This window comes from Lithobates pipiens, unplaced genomic scaffold (genome assembly GCF_037356315.1).
Source record: "Lithobates pipiens isolate NorthernLeopardFrog02 unplaced genomic scaffold, aLitPip1_a1.2 Scaffold_1, whole genome shotgun sequence".
Taxonomy (NCBI): Eukaryota; Metazoa; Chordata; class Amphibia; order Anura; family Ranidae; genus Lithobates; species Lithobates pipiens.
Window position 1 is genome coordinate 57551786 of NW_027507685.1, and position 19368 is coordinate 57571153.

General features: G+C 40.7%; 1 protein-coding gene across 4 annotated transcripts in view; it reads right to left on the reverse strand.

The window, feature by feature from the left end:
- The window catches only part of PLS3 (plastin 3), a 132163-nt gene that overhangs the window by 14519 nt on the left and 98276 nt on the right, over positions 1-19368 (reverse strand). For 3 of the 4 annotated variants that reach the window (XM_077447882.1, XM_077448041.1, XM_077447960.1), the window contains 7 exons: positions 18954-19035; positions 17424-17589; positions 16374-16516; positions 12425-12451; positions 8439-8534; positions 6352-6547; positions 1343-1421 (listed from right to left, as the gene is read on the reverse strand). In XM_077447882.1, coding sequence (XP_077304008.1) covers positions 1343-1421; positions 6352-6547; positions 8439-8534; positions 12425-12451; positions 16374-16516; positions 17424-17589; positions 18954-19035 — 789 coding nt within the window. The remainder of the gene's footprint in view (positions 1-1342; positions 1422-6351; positions 6548-8438; positions 8535-12424; positions 12452-16373; positions 16517-17423; positions 17590-18953; positions 19036-19368) is intronic. The other variant, XM_077448119.1, reaches the window with a different exon arrangement.

A 19368-nucleotide genomic window follows, 5' to 3' on the forward strand; every position in this document is an offset into this window, starting at 1 on the left:
TCAATATATCAAAAAAAAAAAAAAAAAAAAAACTGTAAAGTTAGCACAATTTTTTTGTATGTGAAAGATCTTACAGTGAGTAAATAGATACCTAAACATGTCACGCTTTAAAATTGCATACTCGTAGAATGATGCCCAACTTCGGTACTTAATCTCTATAGGTTATGCTTTAAAATGTATTACAGGTTACCAGTTTAGCGTTAGAGGAGGTCTTGCACTATAATTATTGCTCTCGCTCCAAAGTCCCCGGCAATAACCCACATGTGTGGTTTGAACGTAATTTACATATGCGGACCCGACTTGTGTATGCTCTCGCCTCTGGTGCGAGCACGAGGGCACTTTAATTTTATTTATTTTTTTAACTGTTTACATTTTTTTATTTTAATACTTTGCCTTTACATTTTTTTTTTGATCACCGTTATTCCCATTACAAAGAATGTAAACGTCCCTCAGAATAGGGCATGACAGGTCCCGCTCTACAGTGAGATCTGGGGTCTACAAGTCCCCAGATCTCGCCTCCAGGCTGGAAAGCAGAAGATGAAACGCAAAACACACACCAAGATCTCAGTTGAAAAAAAAAAACAGTGTTTACATCTGCCAAGGCCAGACGTGACATCAAAGTCACACCCGGCCTCCAAAAACATCAGATATTGCCTGGGACGCGGTTATTCTCTATGGTAAACTGCCACCGCCGGCCGATTCATTCTCTGGCTCGCATGGGCAAGCCAGTAGAAGCACCCTCCCGCCACATGTAAAAAGAATTAAGCAGCTGAACAGCCACTATGATTGTTTTTACTGTGCAGGGAATCACTGGCAGAAAAAAAAATATCTGAATGACGGCCTGGCCTCATTCAGATATCTCCACTGAAAGCCCAGGACATCATGCAGTATGCAAGTGGACACAATAGAAATACGGTGACTTTTACAGCAGGGGTAGGCAACCTTTAAGAGGTGGAGATCTACCTGAACAACATGGAAGATCGAAAGATCACTGGGGTTCGGCACCCATTTTTTGTAAGAAATGAATTAGCAAGGCTTAAATAGGAAAAAATAGGAAAAATATAATGGAGAGCCTCAGCAGGGCAGTGGACGTAATGCGAGTGCATCAGTAGGGCGGTGGACGGTGAGTGGAGAACCAGAAGGCTACCAACACCCTCTGCAGCTAGTGCCAGTTCATCTGTAACTTAAAAGTAGCCCCACTACTCAAACAGGGCTGCACTGTGCTTAATGTCTTGGGGATGGCAAAGCCGTAGGCATGATCCACCAGCCTACTGGCCACGATCAACTGGTAGATCAGACTGTTGTACATGGTCTAAAGTTTTCATTTTAAACAGATACATACTTGTACAAGTGGTTCACATGAGGATTTACTCCAAGTGAGTTCATCCAGTTACGGAATGTTCTTTCCTCCCGATTTTCCCCTAAAAATATGCAAATATTTTAATAATCAAAGAATTAAAATCTTGTGCAAAAAATAAATAAATGGAAGACAACATTTTGCCAAACTGCAGGCATATGTAGAATGCCAAGCAACTAGGATTTTTCAACTGTAAAGAGAAAATTTTCTACTTGCATAATGGAGAAGTTATTGCAATTAGATTTTTATTCTCTAGCCCATGCCAAAAACCAAAAGTATCATATGATTTTACACTTTGGGGCTTAAATAGAAATTTGCAGAGCTGTTCATCAAGCAAAACTGAGTGATCTCAGGTGATTTTTTCTACAGGGCAATGTTATTCATTCACATAAAAAAAAAAAAAAAAAAAATGCCTAGAAATATACTGTACTGCATTAGGATCACTAGATGGAATTGTAATCATAGGAAGTATTTCCTATGCGTGTCAGCTCCATCTAGTGTCCATAATGTAATATTTTCCCCAACTTTTTCTACTATCTTCTACTATTTTCTACTATTTTCTTGTAGGAAATAGATGCTCCATTCGCAGTGAATTTATGAATAAATACACCAAGTATTAATATTTGCCTGTCTAATCTAGATGCATCTATTAACCACTCACCACTTTTACCCCCTTCCCGCCCAGGCCAATTTATAGCACTGTCACACTTTGAACAACAATTACGTGGCCATGCAACACTGTACTCATGACATTTTTATCTTTTTTCCTATGAGTGGGAGTCAACTTATTGAATGGTAGCAGCTGTTTTTTATTCATATTTAATTTCACAGTTTGAAGTTTTATTACAATTATTTCCATAGCAGCACACAAGTTTTTATACATAATTATACACTATATAGTGTATACTATATTTGGTGGTGACCATGCACTGCTCTGATGACCAAGTTCAGTGATGCAGAATGCCCTCATACTGCCAAGCCTCAATTTTTAGGGGTTCCAACCCTCAAAAAGAAAAAAAAAAAAAAAAAGGCTGGCAAGCTGAAATGTTGCATCCTTAAAATTAATCCTCTCTTGTACCCATTTCCTTGGCTTTAACACCACTCGTTTTATAAAATAAAAGCTAGCCAAGAGGGTCTTTAGTCTCATGCAATTTATAACACATTTCATAAAACACAAAAACAAGATCTAAAAAAAACACAAACAAAATGCTGGTAAAAAATGAACATGCAGTATATACTGTTACCAGTAGATGGTGCACACAGATCAGGTTTGTTTGAAGTACAAATTACTATGACTGTTAAATTTGAACTTGCTCAAGTTTGTCATGAAGTTCATTGCAGAGTATGCATAGAAAATTATTTAACTCTAAAAACTGAAAGTGGTGTAAAGAGTGCAACATTGTTCAAACATTCAAACAGACTTCTGGAATTGACAGTGCGAAAAAAAAAAAAAAAAAAAAAAAAACAGAAAATGTATACAATTTAAAAGGACCTACAGCAGGGATATGCAATTAGCGGACCTCCAGCTGTTGCAAAACTACAAGTCCCATCGTGCATCTACCTTGGGTGTCATGACTGTGGCTGTCAGAGTCTTGCTATGCCTCATGGGACTTGTAGTTCTGCAACAGCTGGAGGTCCGCTAATTGCATATCCCTGATCTACAGGCATACCCAGCTTTAAAGTACACTCATAAGTACATACTCATGAATGAATGTAAAGTGTCTTTCAAGCTAAAGCTGCAGCTGAGTAATTCATGAACAGATAGTTCATATTCCCCGCTACTTGGAAACACTACCTGCTCCCCAATCCCCCCCCCCACTACAGCCCCTCACACCCCAGAAGTGAAAAAAAATATTTCTTCACTTCAAGTACATTTTTGTTTTACAAACATGCTCTGGTCCCATTGTGTACTTAAAAGTGAGGTATGCCTGTATTTGGTCAGATCAGATCATCATGTAGGTCTACTGACCACACAACAGCTTATATGACTAACTTTATGTTATACTGATTATCAAGGAAAAAAAAAATAAAGTAACCAAATGTGGGTGATGTAAATGCAGAAGGCACCAAGACAGGCAGAGCTGTAGAACAGCAGACCCCCTGGGCGACTGTCTACTCCAGGGGTGCCTAAACCTTTGAAGAGTGAGGGCCACTTTAGCGACTTGACAGCTGGTCGTGAGCCACAGAGTGGAGCAGGCAGATGACAGGTCTGAGTCCACTCTGTATATGCAGAGCAGACAGGGACACAGCCCGCTCTACTCTATGGGCCCCCTGAACCGCCCAGACAGAAGGGGACATATTCCATTCTGTTTTTTTAAGCAGATCGGATCGGAGATAGGCAGGTATAAAAAGGACACAGGTCAGTTTAAATCTGCCGCTCTATAGAGGTGATCATGTGAAAGGAGCCTAAGGCTGCGGGTACAGCTGGCGAGTACTGACGGGTACTGGTGCTTGATCCCCTATACCTGCCAATGCGACAGAAGCAGCGCTGGAGGAAGCATAGTGCTGCAGTAGAGAGCAGAGCTGATGCTTCCTGTATCTCGCTAGGAACTGTTACAGGCGGAGCACATTTGGCATCAATACACCCGAGACAGAAGCCAGCGCTATGCAAGCGACGGCTCTGCTTCCTCTAGCGCCGGTTCGGATCTTCACGCTGATGCTCAGGGATGGCCGGTTTGGGAACCCGCATTCTGGGCTTGCAGACCCGCCATCCCAGAGCAGGAGGTGGCGGGCCACATCAGAGGATGCCAGCGGTTGGGCACCCATGGTCTACTACTTAACCAGCAAAGAGATGCCAAGAAAGAAAAAGCAAGGTTTCAAAGCCGCTTCATGCATTCCGTGCACTTGGTCATATGCCATCAAATGACTATGGCCAGGTCATAGGTATTGTCCACAGAGACCGTCATCAGCAACTTTCACTGCTCTGCCCCAAGGAATTTTCCAATTACAGGGCTTTGCAGCACAGAGCACTCAACTAAGGCCTCGTGCATACAGGACATTTTATTTCCGCCCCTGATGCTCAAGCATCAAATGAGTCTAGCATTTAGGTGTGTTTAGACACATCTAGCATAACACGTTCTCTTTTCAAAAACTCCTTTCCTGAACGAACACGCTTAGTGATCGTTTTTTTCAGCATGTAAACACTCCGCTTCTAATGAGCCTTCAATTTACAGGCTGAAAAAAAAAAATGAAAAAAAAAATGAAAAAAAAAAAAAGAAGTGTGGCATTTAAGCCTATTGTGCATGAGGTCTTTAGTTCACATCTGAGCAATTTTCTGCTTGCAGCTTGTAAGCTCTAAAAGGCTCAACAAGCCAAATCCCATTAATTTCAATGTCCCCTGTTTACATCTCAACATTCTGTCACCCGGCACGCAAAAAAGTACATGAGCTTCTTTTTGACTTTGAGATTGGGCCCCATAGACTTCAATGGGAATGCCTGAAAATGTGACATAACGTTTTATGAGCATTTTATGAGCATTTTTTGGGCATTTTCCGCTCAAACAGCAGCTCTCCTCCCCCAATCTCTTCCCCCCTCCTCCCCTCCTAGTGCTTTCTACTGGCTAAACGAAAACACCTGAAGCTGTAAAAAGCTTGTAATACACTTCTAAATATGCTTAAAAACTCAAAAAAAATAAAAAGCCAGAAAGGGACTGTGCTCAGGTGGGTTACTAAGGGTCAATAGTAGAAAGGTAATGAGGGGAAGGGTTCCAGCATTTGAAAGCAAATACAGGATGGGCGCATCAGTCAGAGTGAGCAAAGTCCATTCTGCTACACAGCACATAATACAAACAGGGCTACTACTACTTGCTGTGCTTCCTACGGATACAACAAAGTCATCCCCACTCCCAGCTTTAAAGCTCAATTAAACTCTCAGATTAAATTAGCAAACTACATTCCAGGTGCATAAAAGGAAAAAAAAAAAAAAAAAAAAGTCTTGTAGTTCATACTCTGACAAGTAGCCACAGCTTGAGTAGAAAAGCCTGTCTTCTGCCAACAGTGCAGAATAGGTCCATTGGCTGAACTAGTGGCTTCTCTGTAGAGATCTGAAGTCAAACCTATAGCTCTGCAATCAAAGCTCATGCTCCCTGCTGACTGGACAGCCCTGATTGTTATTTTACAGGGGGCATGTGCGACAGATCACTGCTTCCCCACAGAGAGTAAGGGTACTACTCCGTAGTAAGCTAGTAGATAGACTAGGTAAGTGCATCTTCTCAGGTTGTAGCCGCTTTCCAAACATTTTTACACACCTGGAATGTTTTTAGTTGATTTAAACCGAACTTCAATGGTGCTGTATGCCAAATACATCAAAGATCCCAGCTGTTCCTTGCAGTATGGACTCTAAACTGCACAATATTGCAGACTTGGCATCCTTAAGCTAAAAGCATCAGGAAGAGGCTGGGAACTTATTTAATACTACCCCTAATTCGGTGCCAACTCACAGCAGCTTCTAGAAAGGATACCCTTCATAGGCCTCATTCATTCAGCCGTAACAGCCAAATAAATGTTAATGATTATTAAGGCAAGGAACAAAAGTTTCTTAATTTATAAAAATAGTCAAGTTTTTTTCCCCTCAAGTGTATACTCATGTCTATAGATGGAGATTTTTGGTTACAGATCTAAACGCAGTGCATGTTTGTGCCTCTATGTCAGGGATATGCAATTAGTGGACCTCCAGCTGTTGCCGAACTACAAGTCCCTTGAGGCATAGCAAGACTGACAGCCACAAGCATGACTCCCAGAGGCAGAAGAATGATGGGACTTGTAGTTTTGCAACAGCTGGAGGTCCACTAATTGTATATCCCTGATTTATGTGGATGTCTAAAATGAAAATAGAGCTGCTGCATTCAGATCTGTAAATAAAAAATGGTTGCAACAGTTTTTTTCGTTTTAGGGCTGTATAGGTAAAGCCATATAGGTACTCCAAATACATAAAATATCTTTCTACAGACATTTCAAGCGGAAATAGCTTGGATAAAGGGACGAAGAACTACTCGCCTTCAAGGAGTGTCCAGTCAATATCTTGGTTCTCAGGTTTGGAAAGTGCTGGGTATTTATTGAACAGATTGGCCACAAAAGCCATGTTTAATTTTGGATTTCCAGACACGACATCAGAGGGAGTAACAAACTGTCTGCAGCCAAGTCGGTCGGCCTGTTGGAGCATGTACTCTGCTCTCTTCAAATCATCCTTTTCCTATTGGGACAAGTAGACAGTAATCACACAATTACAAATGTATTTTGCACATCACCAGTGATATTTTCACTTCCTAATGAACCAGATAGTGAGTACTGGTGTGCTTAAAGGAGGTAAGTAATGAGAACTGCCTTAGTACATGTCAGCCACCATGACATGGAAAAACAATTGTGTCTGTAAATATAACAAAGCTGTCAGTGTGGCAAACAGTGATGATAGGACCGTGAACCCGGGGATGGAAGGACAGACTAGAAGAGTGCAGACATTAAAGCCCTACATGCCAAGTTGACTGCAGGTGACTAAACAGGAAATTTATTGGCTTGATATCTGGGCAAAGTTGAAGCATCTGTCATATCTGTATTACAGACTGGTCCATTCAAGATTTCTTGCTGAAGTTTCTATCTCAAATGAGTAGCGATCAGGTACATCAAGCAAATACTGAGAGATTATCAGCAGGGAACATCAAAACCAAGTCTGCTATGCAGATGATCTGTATGGTGTGTAACCTGAAGAAGTTCCAAACCTATAATCTTTTCTTGATCAAATAAACCCAAAAAAGGAAAACCCTGTCTAGAAAGTTCAAAAGTAACGCCAACAAAAGCAGATTTTTGTCTGTACCAGGAGTGGGACAAAGTAGGATCCATCACAATTTTTTTTTTTTATGGTTTCTATACTCCTACTTGTTGAGCTCTACTGACACTGGTAACTGGCCTAATAGAATTCTTAATATACATTTCTACAGATAATCGTTTAGAGGGGTAGAAAGGTTGTGTAATCTACCATCTAATGTTCAAGAACGCATGGAGGAGAATTGGGCAAAGCATGAAAGAGAATGGATGTGTCAAGTCTTGCCAAACTCCTTCCTGCCCCCTCCTGGTTGCATGTTAGCCGAGTCTTAAAGTGGGTGTGAATCCTCACATATACCCAGCGAATTGACCAGCCTCAGGTGATACACAGATGAAAATCAATCCAACTACATAGGTTGTACCTGTCTGTCTATCTGCAGTCTTCTCTTCTCTACATCCAAAGTGCTACATTTATAAAGCTTGTCTGAGCTGTCAGAAAAATGGGGTGGAGAGCTGAAATGACTCAGCAGAGCTCTGAGAGCCGATTGGAGTAAAGGGACAGATCCTCCTTCACAGCACACAAGAACAGAGCTGAGGCAGTCAATCAGCTGGAGCTCCACGCCCTGTCAATTTTTTTTTATTCTCTTAGGAAAAAAATGGTCAGAAGGGACTCTGCTGATGGAGAAAAAAAAAAAAACAGCAGACAGAAATGACACTTGGTGCTCTTAACCGAGACGTTAAGTACGCACTATAGAAGTATATGCTTTGTTTCATGTCTGAGGTTTACAACCACTTTAATGCCTGGAGGAAGGGAGGACGTTCCAATCATTTGATTGGCTATCACAGATGGGAGATGCCTGACAGTTCAGTCTCTGTTCTGGAAGTGAAAAATGGGCATATCCCAAGGACAGAAACCTCAACCACCATGAAAACATGTGCTTAGCAATAGGTTATTATTCAGGTACACAGAACTAGTTTACAGTGATGCAGATTATGATGATTACAATAATAATAATTATATAGCACCACTAATTTACACAGCTCTTTCTATACTGTGCATTCACATCAGTCAAGTAGGATTTTAATCTAAGGTCTCCGTCTCACATACATGTATGCACATACTAGGGCCAATGTAGGCAGGAGAAAATGAATCTACCAGCATGTCTTGAGTGTTGGGGGAACTGGAGTACTTGGACGAAATCCACGCTAACACAGGGAGAAAACATTCAAATTCCATGCAGATAGTGTCCTGACCATGATACAAACTGGGGACCCCAGAGCAGACCCTACAAATGAGCAGTGACTGTGGGTGTGAAAATACTTACATTGAACCCAGACATGTCGATATCAATCCGCTCTTCATTTTCCTTTTGTCCTTTGGGTGCAATCTGGTTGAGCAGATGGTAATAGGCTCTGGAATCCTGAAACATAAGAAAAAAAAAAAAAAAAACGCATTAATAAAGGGCAAACTGCAGCACACAATTTAATAAGTGTACATGGTGTTAATATAGATAGTGCAGTCATACCTATAGGTTTTTGTGTGTCAGGGTTACTAAAGAAGGTAATAAAACAGTTCTCATTGATGAATTTAATTTGCATACTTGCCACCATTCCAGTGTAAAATCTTGACACAATGTTGGTTGCTCCCCTAAAGCCACCTTAACCAATCCCAATAAGCCAAGTTACAGCTGAGTGGAGTTTAATGTCACATGACTCTCCAACTCAGCCACAGAATAAGGTACGGTCCCACGAAATCTGGAACTGTTGGCCAGTATGCATTTGGTACGAATTGTTATTAAAAGGTGTAACAGTGCCAGTCAAAAGTGCACATGTTGCAGCAAGCAGAACACACTGCTAAAAAAAATTGTGCGAAGTCCATGCAAAGTGGTAGTTGTGATGAAGCTGATATGACAGATAAATTAAGCAAGTATTTATATAGCTATTAAAGTAAACCTGCCATGAGAGTAATAAAGGGGTAGTAAAACCTTCCACTTGAAAATAGTTGACCGACTGTTATGCAGACATTCTGCATTGGAAGAAGTCAAAAGTCTTCATCCGCATACTTGTTGAGGACCAGGGACTTTGTATTGAAACCAAAGGCTGTGTTAAATAACTTTTTTTCAGGGGATCAGGTGCATATAGCATGTGCTTATTGGTGGCCCAGTTGTTCCCTAAAACCACCTCTGTATGTTGGCTGTAGCTCCACACTCTACTGAAGCCCAATTTACGGGTGTTCCTGTGGCGGGAGGTGCACCCAGCACATAGCCCCTCCAAGTGGAGAACTGTCACTATTATGGATGACCGATCTACACTGCTTGTTTATTCATAATAGTAAAAAAATTTAAAAATAAAAAACACACAAAACAATCAGCACTTGGCTGCAGATGCTTTACACAGAGCCTCAGCTCTTTGTGGTTTGTCATTATGAACAAGCAGCGCTGCTCATTCATAACACGGACAGGCCACTATGTCTATCAGGGCTGACTGTACACAAACACATCCCAACTGATCATCGTTGCAGGGGGGTTTGGAGGTTGTGCAATTTGTCAACCAGTTTGACCACACTACATAGAATCTAAATGGATACAATGGAAGAAAAGCAGCTCTTGGTCTCCTAGGAAGTTCAACAAATAAAAATATATAGTTAAAACCAAGAAACTAGAATTTTCTAATTCAGCATATGAATCTAACATGTGTCTCATGACAGGTTTTCTTTACAGTGGAACTCCAGGTAAATGGTTTCAATTGTTCTAGGTAGAGTGGGGACAGGTTAAAACATGTCAGTTTTTTATTACTGTCTGCAGGATTATGGTGGATATCTTCCAATTGGGGTCAGCTTTTTGTGTCCAACAGAAGAAAATCTCCCAAATGAAGAGCAAAAAAACCCATCCCGGGTTCTAACACTCCTCCATTCCAAATAAATCTGAGGAAAGGGTTATTGCTGGAGTCTCACATTTGTAAAACACAGACAAAAACATCAATTCAAAGCACAGCAAGTGAAGTGCAGTGTGCCACTGTGCACACAAAGGTAAGAATAGTGTCTGGCGCAACAAAAGGTGTTTTCTTTATTACGCAAGTTATTCATCCAGCTACACCCTTGCAGTCATCAGGTAGCAGAGCTTCATTCTGGCCCGATTACACCATTGATGTTTAAGCTTTAATGTAATAAGGAGAACAGAGAATGTATGAATCTTGCCAACAATGAACTGAAGAGCATTTGTCAAGATGGAGGTAATGGATATCTTCAACACAATTGCAATAATCTGCAGAGTCCTTGGATGTGGCAGTTGCATTTGTTTTCTTTGAAGGCTTTTTGTCCTTTTTCACCTGGAAATTCTGCAAACACACTACGGGTCCTTCCACACAGGCGCTACCCTGATTCCGCACTGAGCAGGTGGATGACAGGCCCATCGCCGCTCACTGTGCAGAGATGGATCTGTCAGAGCCCCACTCTCTATGTGGAGATCGGACCACCTGTCAGTTTTCATCTGATCCCCCAGGTGGATGGAAAACGGGCTCTCCATCCGCTTGGATTTCATGGACAGGATCGTAGTGGATTTCAGCGGACAGGTCACTGCTGACATCTGCTGCTCCATAGGAGCGAATTGAGGGTCCAATCAGGTCTGCCTGAAAAACTGACACGCCAACCTGATAAGAAAGCCTGTGTAAAAGCTGCCTTAATGTCCCTGGTTGTCCCCTATATCTATAGGGCTATAGGGGGAGCAACAGTTGTCACCCAGGCTGGACTTCAAACATGTATTCCTCTCTTTACCATCAGTACATGGAATTATGTTTAAAGAAAGGAATGCTTTCACTTTAACTTACAGGTAGTGACAAGGACAATGCATTTCTGGCAAGATTAACAGATATTGTCTGCATTTGGTGGAACTGTTCTTAGCCTGAAAAATGAAAATGAATGCAGGCACAACATTCAAGGACTGGCAAGCTGCAACAGAATACATTTTCTACATTATTCTTGAGTCAGTGTTAACAACTGGGCAATAATGAACATGTCTGTGATTGGGAAATGCTTGGAGAGTTTTTTCAATATGTGATTAATTCACAATTGTTCCTCCTAATGTGCACCCACTGCATTATGACCACAGAGTCTGCTGGAAAACCCCATCTCCATAAATTAAAAGATCATATGCTTATGTACTCCCATTCTTAAGGCAGCTATACATGGGTTGAAATCCCTCTGGTCCAGTAGGGATCAGACAAATTTTGATCCATGTATGAGCAGGCTTGTTGTACAGAAGTCAATCTACCAGCAGACTTTTTTTACAATCTGCCTGTTTTTTCCCCAAACGATCAGTGCTGCCGGCTAAAAAGCGATTCACGAATGGCCTACCTTAATACTGCCTTTAGTCCCCACCACGTTAGCCGTCGCCCCCCCCAACAGGTCATTTTTAACGGTCCCCTGCCCCTAGCATACAAGGATTGATTTTTTTTTCCCCCATTTAGACCATTAATTACTACAGTAGCTATCACTAGGGGAAATCCTTAAAATATGACCTGCTTAGTCTACTGAAAATAGAGCTGAGCAGAGCTGTATTTTTGCACTTAAACCCCATTACCACAACAAGCAGTAATGCATGTTATGTGCATGCGTGCGCTGTGGTGCCATTCAATTCAAATGGCACACCAACACACCTATCCCAGTCCACCAGTGTTTAAGGTACCATAAAAAACACCACCATGAGTCTTTTTGGCATGTTTTGTTGCATATGAAAGCCCATTCAAATAAGCTGACTTAATGCAACGCATTTGTAAAGATATAAAAAGGCCGTAAAAATATTGCACAGCATCTCAAACGTACACTTCTGGATCTTAAACTCACCACACATTACAATCTGACTGTACATCCTCCTTTAAATCTACCAACTATGTAGTGCTTGCCTCATTGGACACAGAATGAGTGTATAGTTCAGATGGGAGAACAAAATAAAACGGATATATTAGGATTTGGTAAATCCTAAATTAACTGTACAGAGCTTGTACATTTAGATTGTACCTTGTGGTGCTCATTAGTAAGGCCTACCTCTCCAAATTCCACAGACGCATACTTCACTACCTTATTCAATAAAGTCTTGAAATACAAAAAGTAATTCTCCCTTTGCTCAGTCAAAAAAAACAAAAAAAAAAAAAAAAAAAAAAAACATCCTTGTTACATTTTTGGCAATCATAACCCGCTGGGCAATCAAATATCAGTTTGTACTAAAGCCTTCAATATAGACACGCAGAGATTAGTAGCAATAAAAACAAGGCTTCCTTTCATTAGTCAGTTAAAAGCCATTTGTTCATTATATACCTTAACAGAGTTACCAAAGTCAGTTAGCTGAAGAGAGAAGGAGGATGAGGAAGAGCAGAAGAGACAGCGGCAAGAATCCATTTGATGCATTAGAGGGGAAAGACAGATTCAATTAGTTGAATGAAAGACTGTGCTCCAGTCACTGTGGAAGTGTATACACGCATGTTGAGTAGGAATATACAGCAACACATGATGAATATGTTATACAGCATAATGCCAATGGTACATTAGTGAACAAATATATATTTCAAAATGACCAATATCTCTACAATGGTATGGGGAAGATGCACTTTGGATTACTTTTTCAATCATTTTTTTTTATTTATTAAACTGATTAATGGGGGACGGAAAGTATTTTGTTAGGAAGTGGATGGATATGTTCATTTTTATACGATTTTATTTATATCATTGTAAAATCAGTAACATTTCATTCAAGTCAACAATACAGAATTAGGTTAAATTTAAAGACACTAAACTTAGTATTTATGAAACTTTGCACTTATCTATTAATGTTAATCCATGTAAATATTGTCAAATATTAACCACTTCACACCTGGGCCAATTCTGATATTTCTCTCCTACATATAAAATTCATAATTTTTAACCCCCAAACATTATAGATTTTTTTTAGCAAAAACCCTAGAGAATACAACGGCAGTCATTGCAACTTTATCTCGCACAGTATTTGTGCAGCAATTTTTCGAACACTTTTTTTTTCTGAAAAGTGTCGTGCTTTAAAAAAAAAAAAAAAAAAAAAAACAGTAAAGTTAGCCCAATTATTTTGTATAATGTGAAAGATGAAGATACTTCGAGTAAATAGATAACAAACATGTCACACTTCAAAATTGCACGCTTATTTTATTGGTTACATGTTTTGAGTTAGAGATCTAGGGCTATAATTATTGCTCTAGCTCTAACGTTCACAGCGATACCTCACATGTGTGGTTTGAACACCGTTTTTATAGGTGGACAGGACTTAACGTATGCGTTCGCTTCTGTGTATGAGCTCACAGGGACAGGGGCGCTTTAAATAAATTTTTTAAATAAAAATAGATCACGGCTTCCCAGCAGAGGCGGTAATGTTTTTTTTTTAATGCAGAGGCCGGGCCTGACTTCATAACATCACACCTGGCCTCCGAACAATCAGACTCCAGCGACCATCACCGGAAATCTCTATGATCACCATCCGAGGCTGGCGGATCCTGTGTCCGACTCACCGATGGAAGCGGCGAGTTGGTAGAAGCACCGGAGGGTGGCGGGAGGAACAGCCGCTATGATCGTTCTTATGGTGTAGGGAATCACCAGCTGAAAAAGCCAATATCTGAATGATGTCTGTAGCTGCAGGCATCATTCAGCTATAACCCCGGAAAGTCAAGGACGTCCCAAGACGTCCCTCCGGCACGAAGTGGTTAACATAGCTGCCAGTGTAAATCTGGTGATACATTATATAATTTTCTTATTCATTTGCCTTTAGATGTACATTCAACTATGTACTGCAATTGTTTAGGTTTGACCTCATATATATGGTTTTGTAAAATTGTACAAGAAAACTGTATAATGTTTGGCCAGCTTAAAGGGCCCTTTCACACTATTGCATTGCTACACATTACATGCGTTTGTGCAATGCAATGGCATTCTGAATGGCTCCCTATTCACTTTGCAAATTGACACGGGTTGCTGCACAATGGGAGCCAAAAATCACACTTTGAACCTTTTTTGGTGCGTCTTATTGAATTATTCTAATGAATACGCTGCCCTAAAGCACCAAAGGAGTGTGAATGGGCCCCAAAGTCTAAGGTGTCTATTCCTCAGAGGTTCATTAAAACTGCCCACACTAGGCTAGTGATTTTGAAATAGGAGACCCATCAACACCACCTCTTTCACCAAGACAAGCATAATGCTAAAGGGGAAATGGACTGGTAAATACCACAACAGGGGACTCGCGTACTTGTGTTAATATGGCCAAAGTGATGGACTTTATTGATTTGGGGGAGTGGCTCTTCAACCTAACAGATAAGAGCCCATTCAAGATATCAAATGTAACTATTAAAACAATGCCCATCAAAAGAAAAAGAAAAAAAAAAAAAAAGGTAACCTACATTTTTTAGATATTTAAAGCCAAACTTCAGTCAGTTACAACATCCCCTCACCCCTTCTGGTAGATCAAGGCTCTAAAGCTTGTTTAGTCTATGGGACATGTACTAGTGGGACACTAGTGGGACTATGGGACATGTACTACTAGTGCAGTGATGGCAAACCTTGGCACCCTAGATGTTTTGAAACTACATTTCCCATGATGCTCATGCACTCTGTAGTGCATTTGAGCATCATGGGAAATGTAGTTCCAAAACATCTGGGGTGCCAAGGTTCGCCATCACTGTACTAGAGGGAAAGTATTGTATTGTCTTATTCAGTCTTACAGGCTTCCACCCAGTTTGTTCCAGTACGGATGACTGGTTTCACAAAGCCACTTCTCTTCTCTAGTCATGTCATCATGTGTAATGCAGGACCTGCAGCCACCGCTGGTTTTGCATTGTATGAGAAAGTCCTTAAAGTAATTGAGTCCGATTTTTTATTATTTTTAAAGATGTCATACTCACCTGCCCTGAGCAATCCTTTTGCACAGAGCATCCCTGAACCTTCTCTTCTGGGGTCTCCCAGAATATATGAAGCCGAAAAGGTTCTGCCTTTACAACCACTTTGAGGGTCTAACCACATTCCAGGGACTGGAGCAGGAGCCAGAAGAGTAGCATCTGCCACTGGACTGAAAAATAAAGTATTCTTCTGCATTGTACCCATCTAGACCAAACAAGCATTAATCATTAATATATGGGGGAGTTGGGGGGTCGGGACAGAAAGTGATGGAAAGTTTCTCCAATTTTAGCAACATTAGCAAAGGTCCAAAATAGTAACAATGTTTTTCCTACTCTCCATGCCCTCCCTGCCTTGGGGGCACTATCGCCCTCATTTCTTTCAAAGTTTGGTATGACGGGATAAAAAAATAAATAAAAGAAGAAGAAAAAAAAAAAAAATGTAAAATTTTCCCCACACTAAGGAAAAAACATTTTGCTGGAGTTGGGTTTTAAACAGCGGTTATTTTAGACTTAAAGTCCATAAAATCCATCAGAGGAAGGAATTCTACTTCTACCTTACAAATGCTCTCTTCCAGTCTGCAGGAGAGGCACAAGACATACATCCTATTTTAGAAAACAGGAAATCTACATCTCGCCGGCCTGGTGTGGAAATGGATATCCAATGGTGTGACAAAGATTCCAGCCCCACCTTTAAAGTGGCAGTAAACTGCTGTATGTTTTTTTCTTAGCATAATGTGTTATTATGCACAGACTGAAGCCCTTCTAGCGGCGCACTGTCACCAGTAAGAGGGCTTCTATCTTCCCAGTTCTTCCTGCCAGGTTCACGGACTGCGGTTGTGTGTGTGGCTGGAGCCGCGATGACGTCACTTCCGCGCATACGCCCAAGAGCCGCTGTTTACGGCATAGGACTCTGAAGGAAAGGCCTGGGTGGCATGTTTAGGAGATATTTACAGTTCCTATAGGTAAACCTTATTAAAGAATTACCTATAGGTAAAAATTATGTATGGAAGTTTACTTCCACTTGAAACTGGGAAGGGAGACACTCTCCCTCTGCAATAATGGTATACTTTAGTAGTTTTAGAAATTGCAGGGCAAGATTCTTACAATTTTTATTTCAGAGTTGTAATTTTAACTTGCTATATGTAAAACAGTCATGCTTTTAAATTATATGATGTTTTGTACATCAAGAACAAACGAATGTAGGTGATAATCCCTGTGACAAGGCTATGAAAAATACATGCATGTAAAATGTACAGTTTACCCTTCTCAAAAGAGGCAAAAAGACACAACATGCATTATCAATAAGACCCAATCCCTCTTGTTGTGCAATATTCGGCTTTGTACCACACAAGTACCTTAATGTCTGAAGTAAAGTTATTGATCCTCTCCTGGCCAGCGTTCTCCAGATGGTAGTTGGCCCATCTCAGCAGCAGCTCTTCAGGGGACAATTTCATCAGGTCCTCCAAGGTTTCTCCATCACGAAGCAAGGCAGCCAAGGCTGAAATGCACAAAACAGAATCAGCTGCATGGTAAACCCAATTTAAAAAAAAAAAATCTTTTGTTTAACAATTTCTACCTGGCAAGTTCATACCATCGCTACTAAAATTGATGTCCTAAAAGGTATACCGAATGCCTAGTTATTTGCATTAAAATGGAAGGAAATTATCCAACTGCATCAAGTATAGCTACCATTTAAATATTAATACTATAAAAAAAACAAAAAACAATCATTTAAAAAACGGCCATAGATGGATCAAAATTCGGCAAGTTCAGCAGGGACCAGCCAAATTTGGATCCATGTCAGCCATCCCTGTTCAACAGAAGCCAATCGTTAGGAACACTGGAAAATTTCTCGATTAGCAGCTGCTGATCAGCATATTTTGACAGCGGAAAGTCCTGCTGTCAGAATACAATGTCCCAGCTTGTGTGGATGGAGGAATCCATTTGATTTTTCATGCAGCCCAGTGCCTCAGTCTGCTGGCCGAGCAAAAAAGTTCTCTATGGTCAGTTTAAAGCAGTTGTAAACTTTTTTATTTTTTTCTAACTAAACTGATACTTACCTGCTCTGTGCAAAGGTTTTGAAACTCCTCTGAGTTCCACCAGCGCTTTTGGCTTTTCCTCTTCGAGTGTCACCATAGGAAGCCACTTCCTAAAGTGACATGTGTGGGCTTGCTCCCAAAACCAGACTGTGTGCGTCTATAGACAGATAAACACACACACACACACACACACACACACACACACACACCATGGCTTGGCCCCACTCCCTTCTCATTTACATTTGATTGAGAGCAGCGTGAGGGAGCCAATGATTAAAATCCTTTTGACTTTAGAACCATTTTAAGTATATCGTTATTTCCCAAGAACAGGCAAGTAATTTGTAGCCTGAACCATTATCAAATTACCTTCATTTCTGCTTATCTCAATATCCGCAAACAAACCAATTTTGATAATCTGCCACAGGAGCCCCAGGACCAGGTGAGGCTTTCCAGCCTTCAAGTCTTCTGCTCCAATGTTAACCACATGACATCCAATGGCAGAAGCAGAGTTCAATGCCAAGTTCAAATTTTCCTGCAGAGAGAACAGGTTATGTGTGTGGTGGGAAAGGCTGTCTGTTTAAACAATTGAGAAAAGTACTTGCAGTATCACATAATTTTTCAGTGCAATTTAAATTTAGAAGCAAAACGAAGATACCCAAACAAAAAGCAGCAATGTCATGAACACATAGCCCAACTGTGTAGACAAGGTAGTACAGATGCTACATGTCCGTATAGTCACATTGTAGCAGAAAAACCTTTTAGGCCCCTTTCACACATGCAGACAGTATGTCCGTATTTCATCCATCCGTTTGCGGATGAAATACAGGCATACATGCATTCCTATGGGATAGCGGGTGTCTGCAGATAAACATCCGAAAAACACCCGCCTCCGCTATTGTCTGATTCTGCAGACGGAGGAAAATCCTATTTTTCTATCCGACTGCAGAGCCGATCGGATAAACACGGACAGACGGTCCGTGCTCATCCGATCCCCCATAGAGGAGAGCGGAGAGCTGACAGGGCGGTCCCTGCACAGTGTGCAGAGACCGCCCTGTCTGCCGCCGGCTCAGCGGGGATAAACAGAGCGATCCCCGTTGAGCAAGCGGATCATCACGGGGCGGATCATTACTGATCCGTCCCATGTGAAAGGGGCCTTACAGCTTGGGAAAACTGGTGCAAACACAAAAGCAATCTAACCCTGAAGCTTAACATTTACCCTAACATCTAACCCATATCTCCCATTAATCTTAGCCTCTTAAGATGTAATATATACTTTGCATAGTGTGAAAAAGGGTTAGGTTCTGTTGGGATCTTATTGGTACACGTTTCCCTACAGGGGAGCTTTAACTCTCAATTTGCCCCAGTGACCATCATCAGCTGGACAGAAGGCGAGTAGAATACATTTTTTTTTTACAGTTGTAAACATATCAGTAGGTAAGGGAACCTTCCAATAGGGATCTGTGCTCTAGCGACAACTGTACAACAGGGGAGTTTCCCTTCATTTGGAGCAAACATATTTTAAATGGCCATGGACTATTTCTCAGAGAAGCTTACCGTATCTACCTCCTCTATAATGGGGCAAAGAACTGTCAGTACAAATGCAATAGGTTTCCTTTCCCCATTTCACAAACTAGGTGTCCTTTCCCGTCATTTGCACATTTTATAATATCTAGTTATGCTTTGATTCTGTCCAATTTAAAAGATCAAAAAATTACTCCCAGTCAAAACTAATGTGCTGACTGCATTTACTCAACTATACAGGATGTTTTTGTGATGCAGAACTTAGAAAGGCTCTGAATCACTGTGATAATTTGCTTTGTGACTCCAATAGCAATTTAGTGTTCAGTTAAATTCTGAGACTATTGCAGTAAAAGCCAATCCCACTTATTGACTCACCTGGATGGTGAAAGCAGTTAGTTTCTTCTTGTTAATTGCTCTTTCATCAATAGTGTCAGGAACAGACAAGTTAACCATTTTACTGGAAACAAGGAAAGATATTATTCAGATGATGCTTTGAACGTTCAGCTGAAAAGCAGCTAGGTTTTAGGCTGGCAAGTGCAACTGTGGCCAGGCTAGAATTCCAATATTATTTACATACACTTATTCTAAACTCCAATATGCATTGAGTAAAGCATAATGTACAAGGTCAAGTTCAAAAAAAAGTTGGGACGTTGTGTAAAATCTACATAAAAACAGTGTAATAGTTTGCAAATCTTATAAACCCATATTTTATTCACAATAGAAAATAGAATACATATAAAAATGTACAATTTTAAAGAAAGAAATAATTTTGAAGTTGGTGGCAACACAT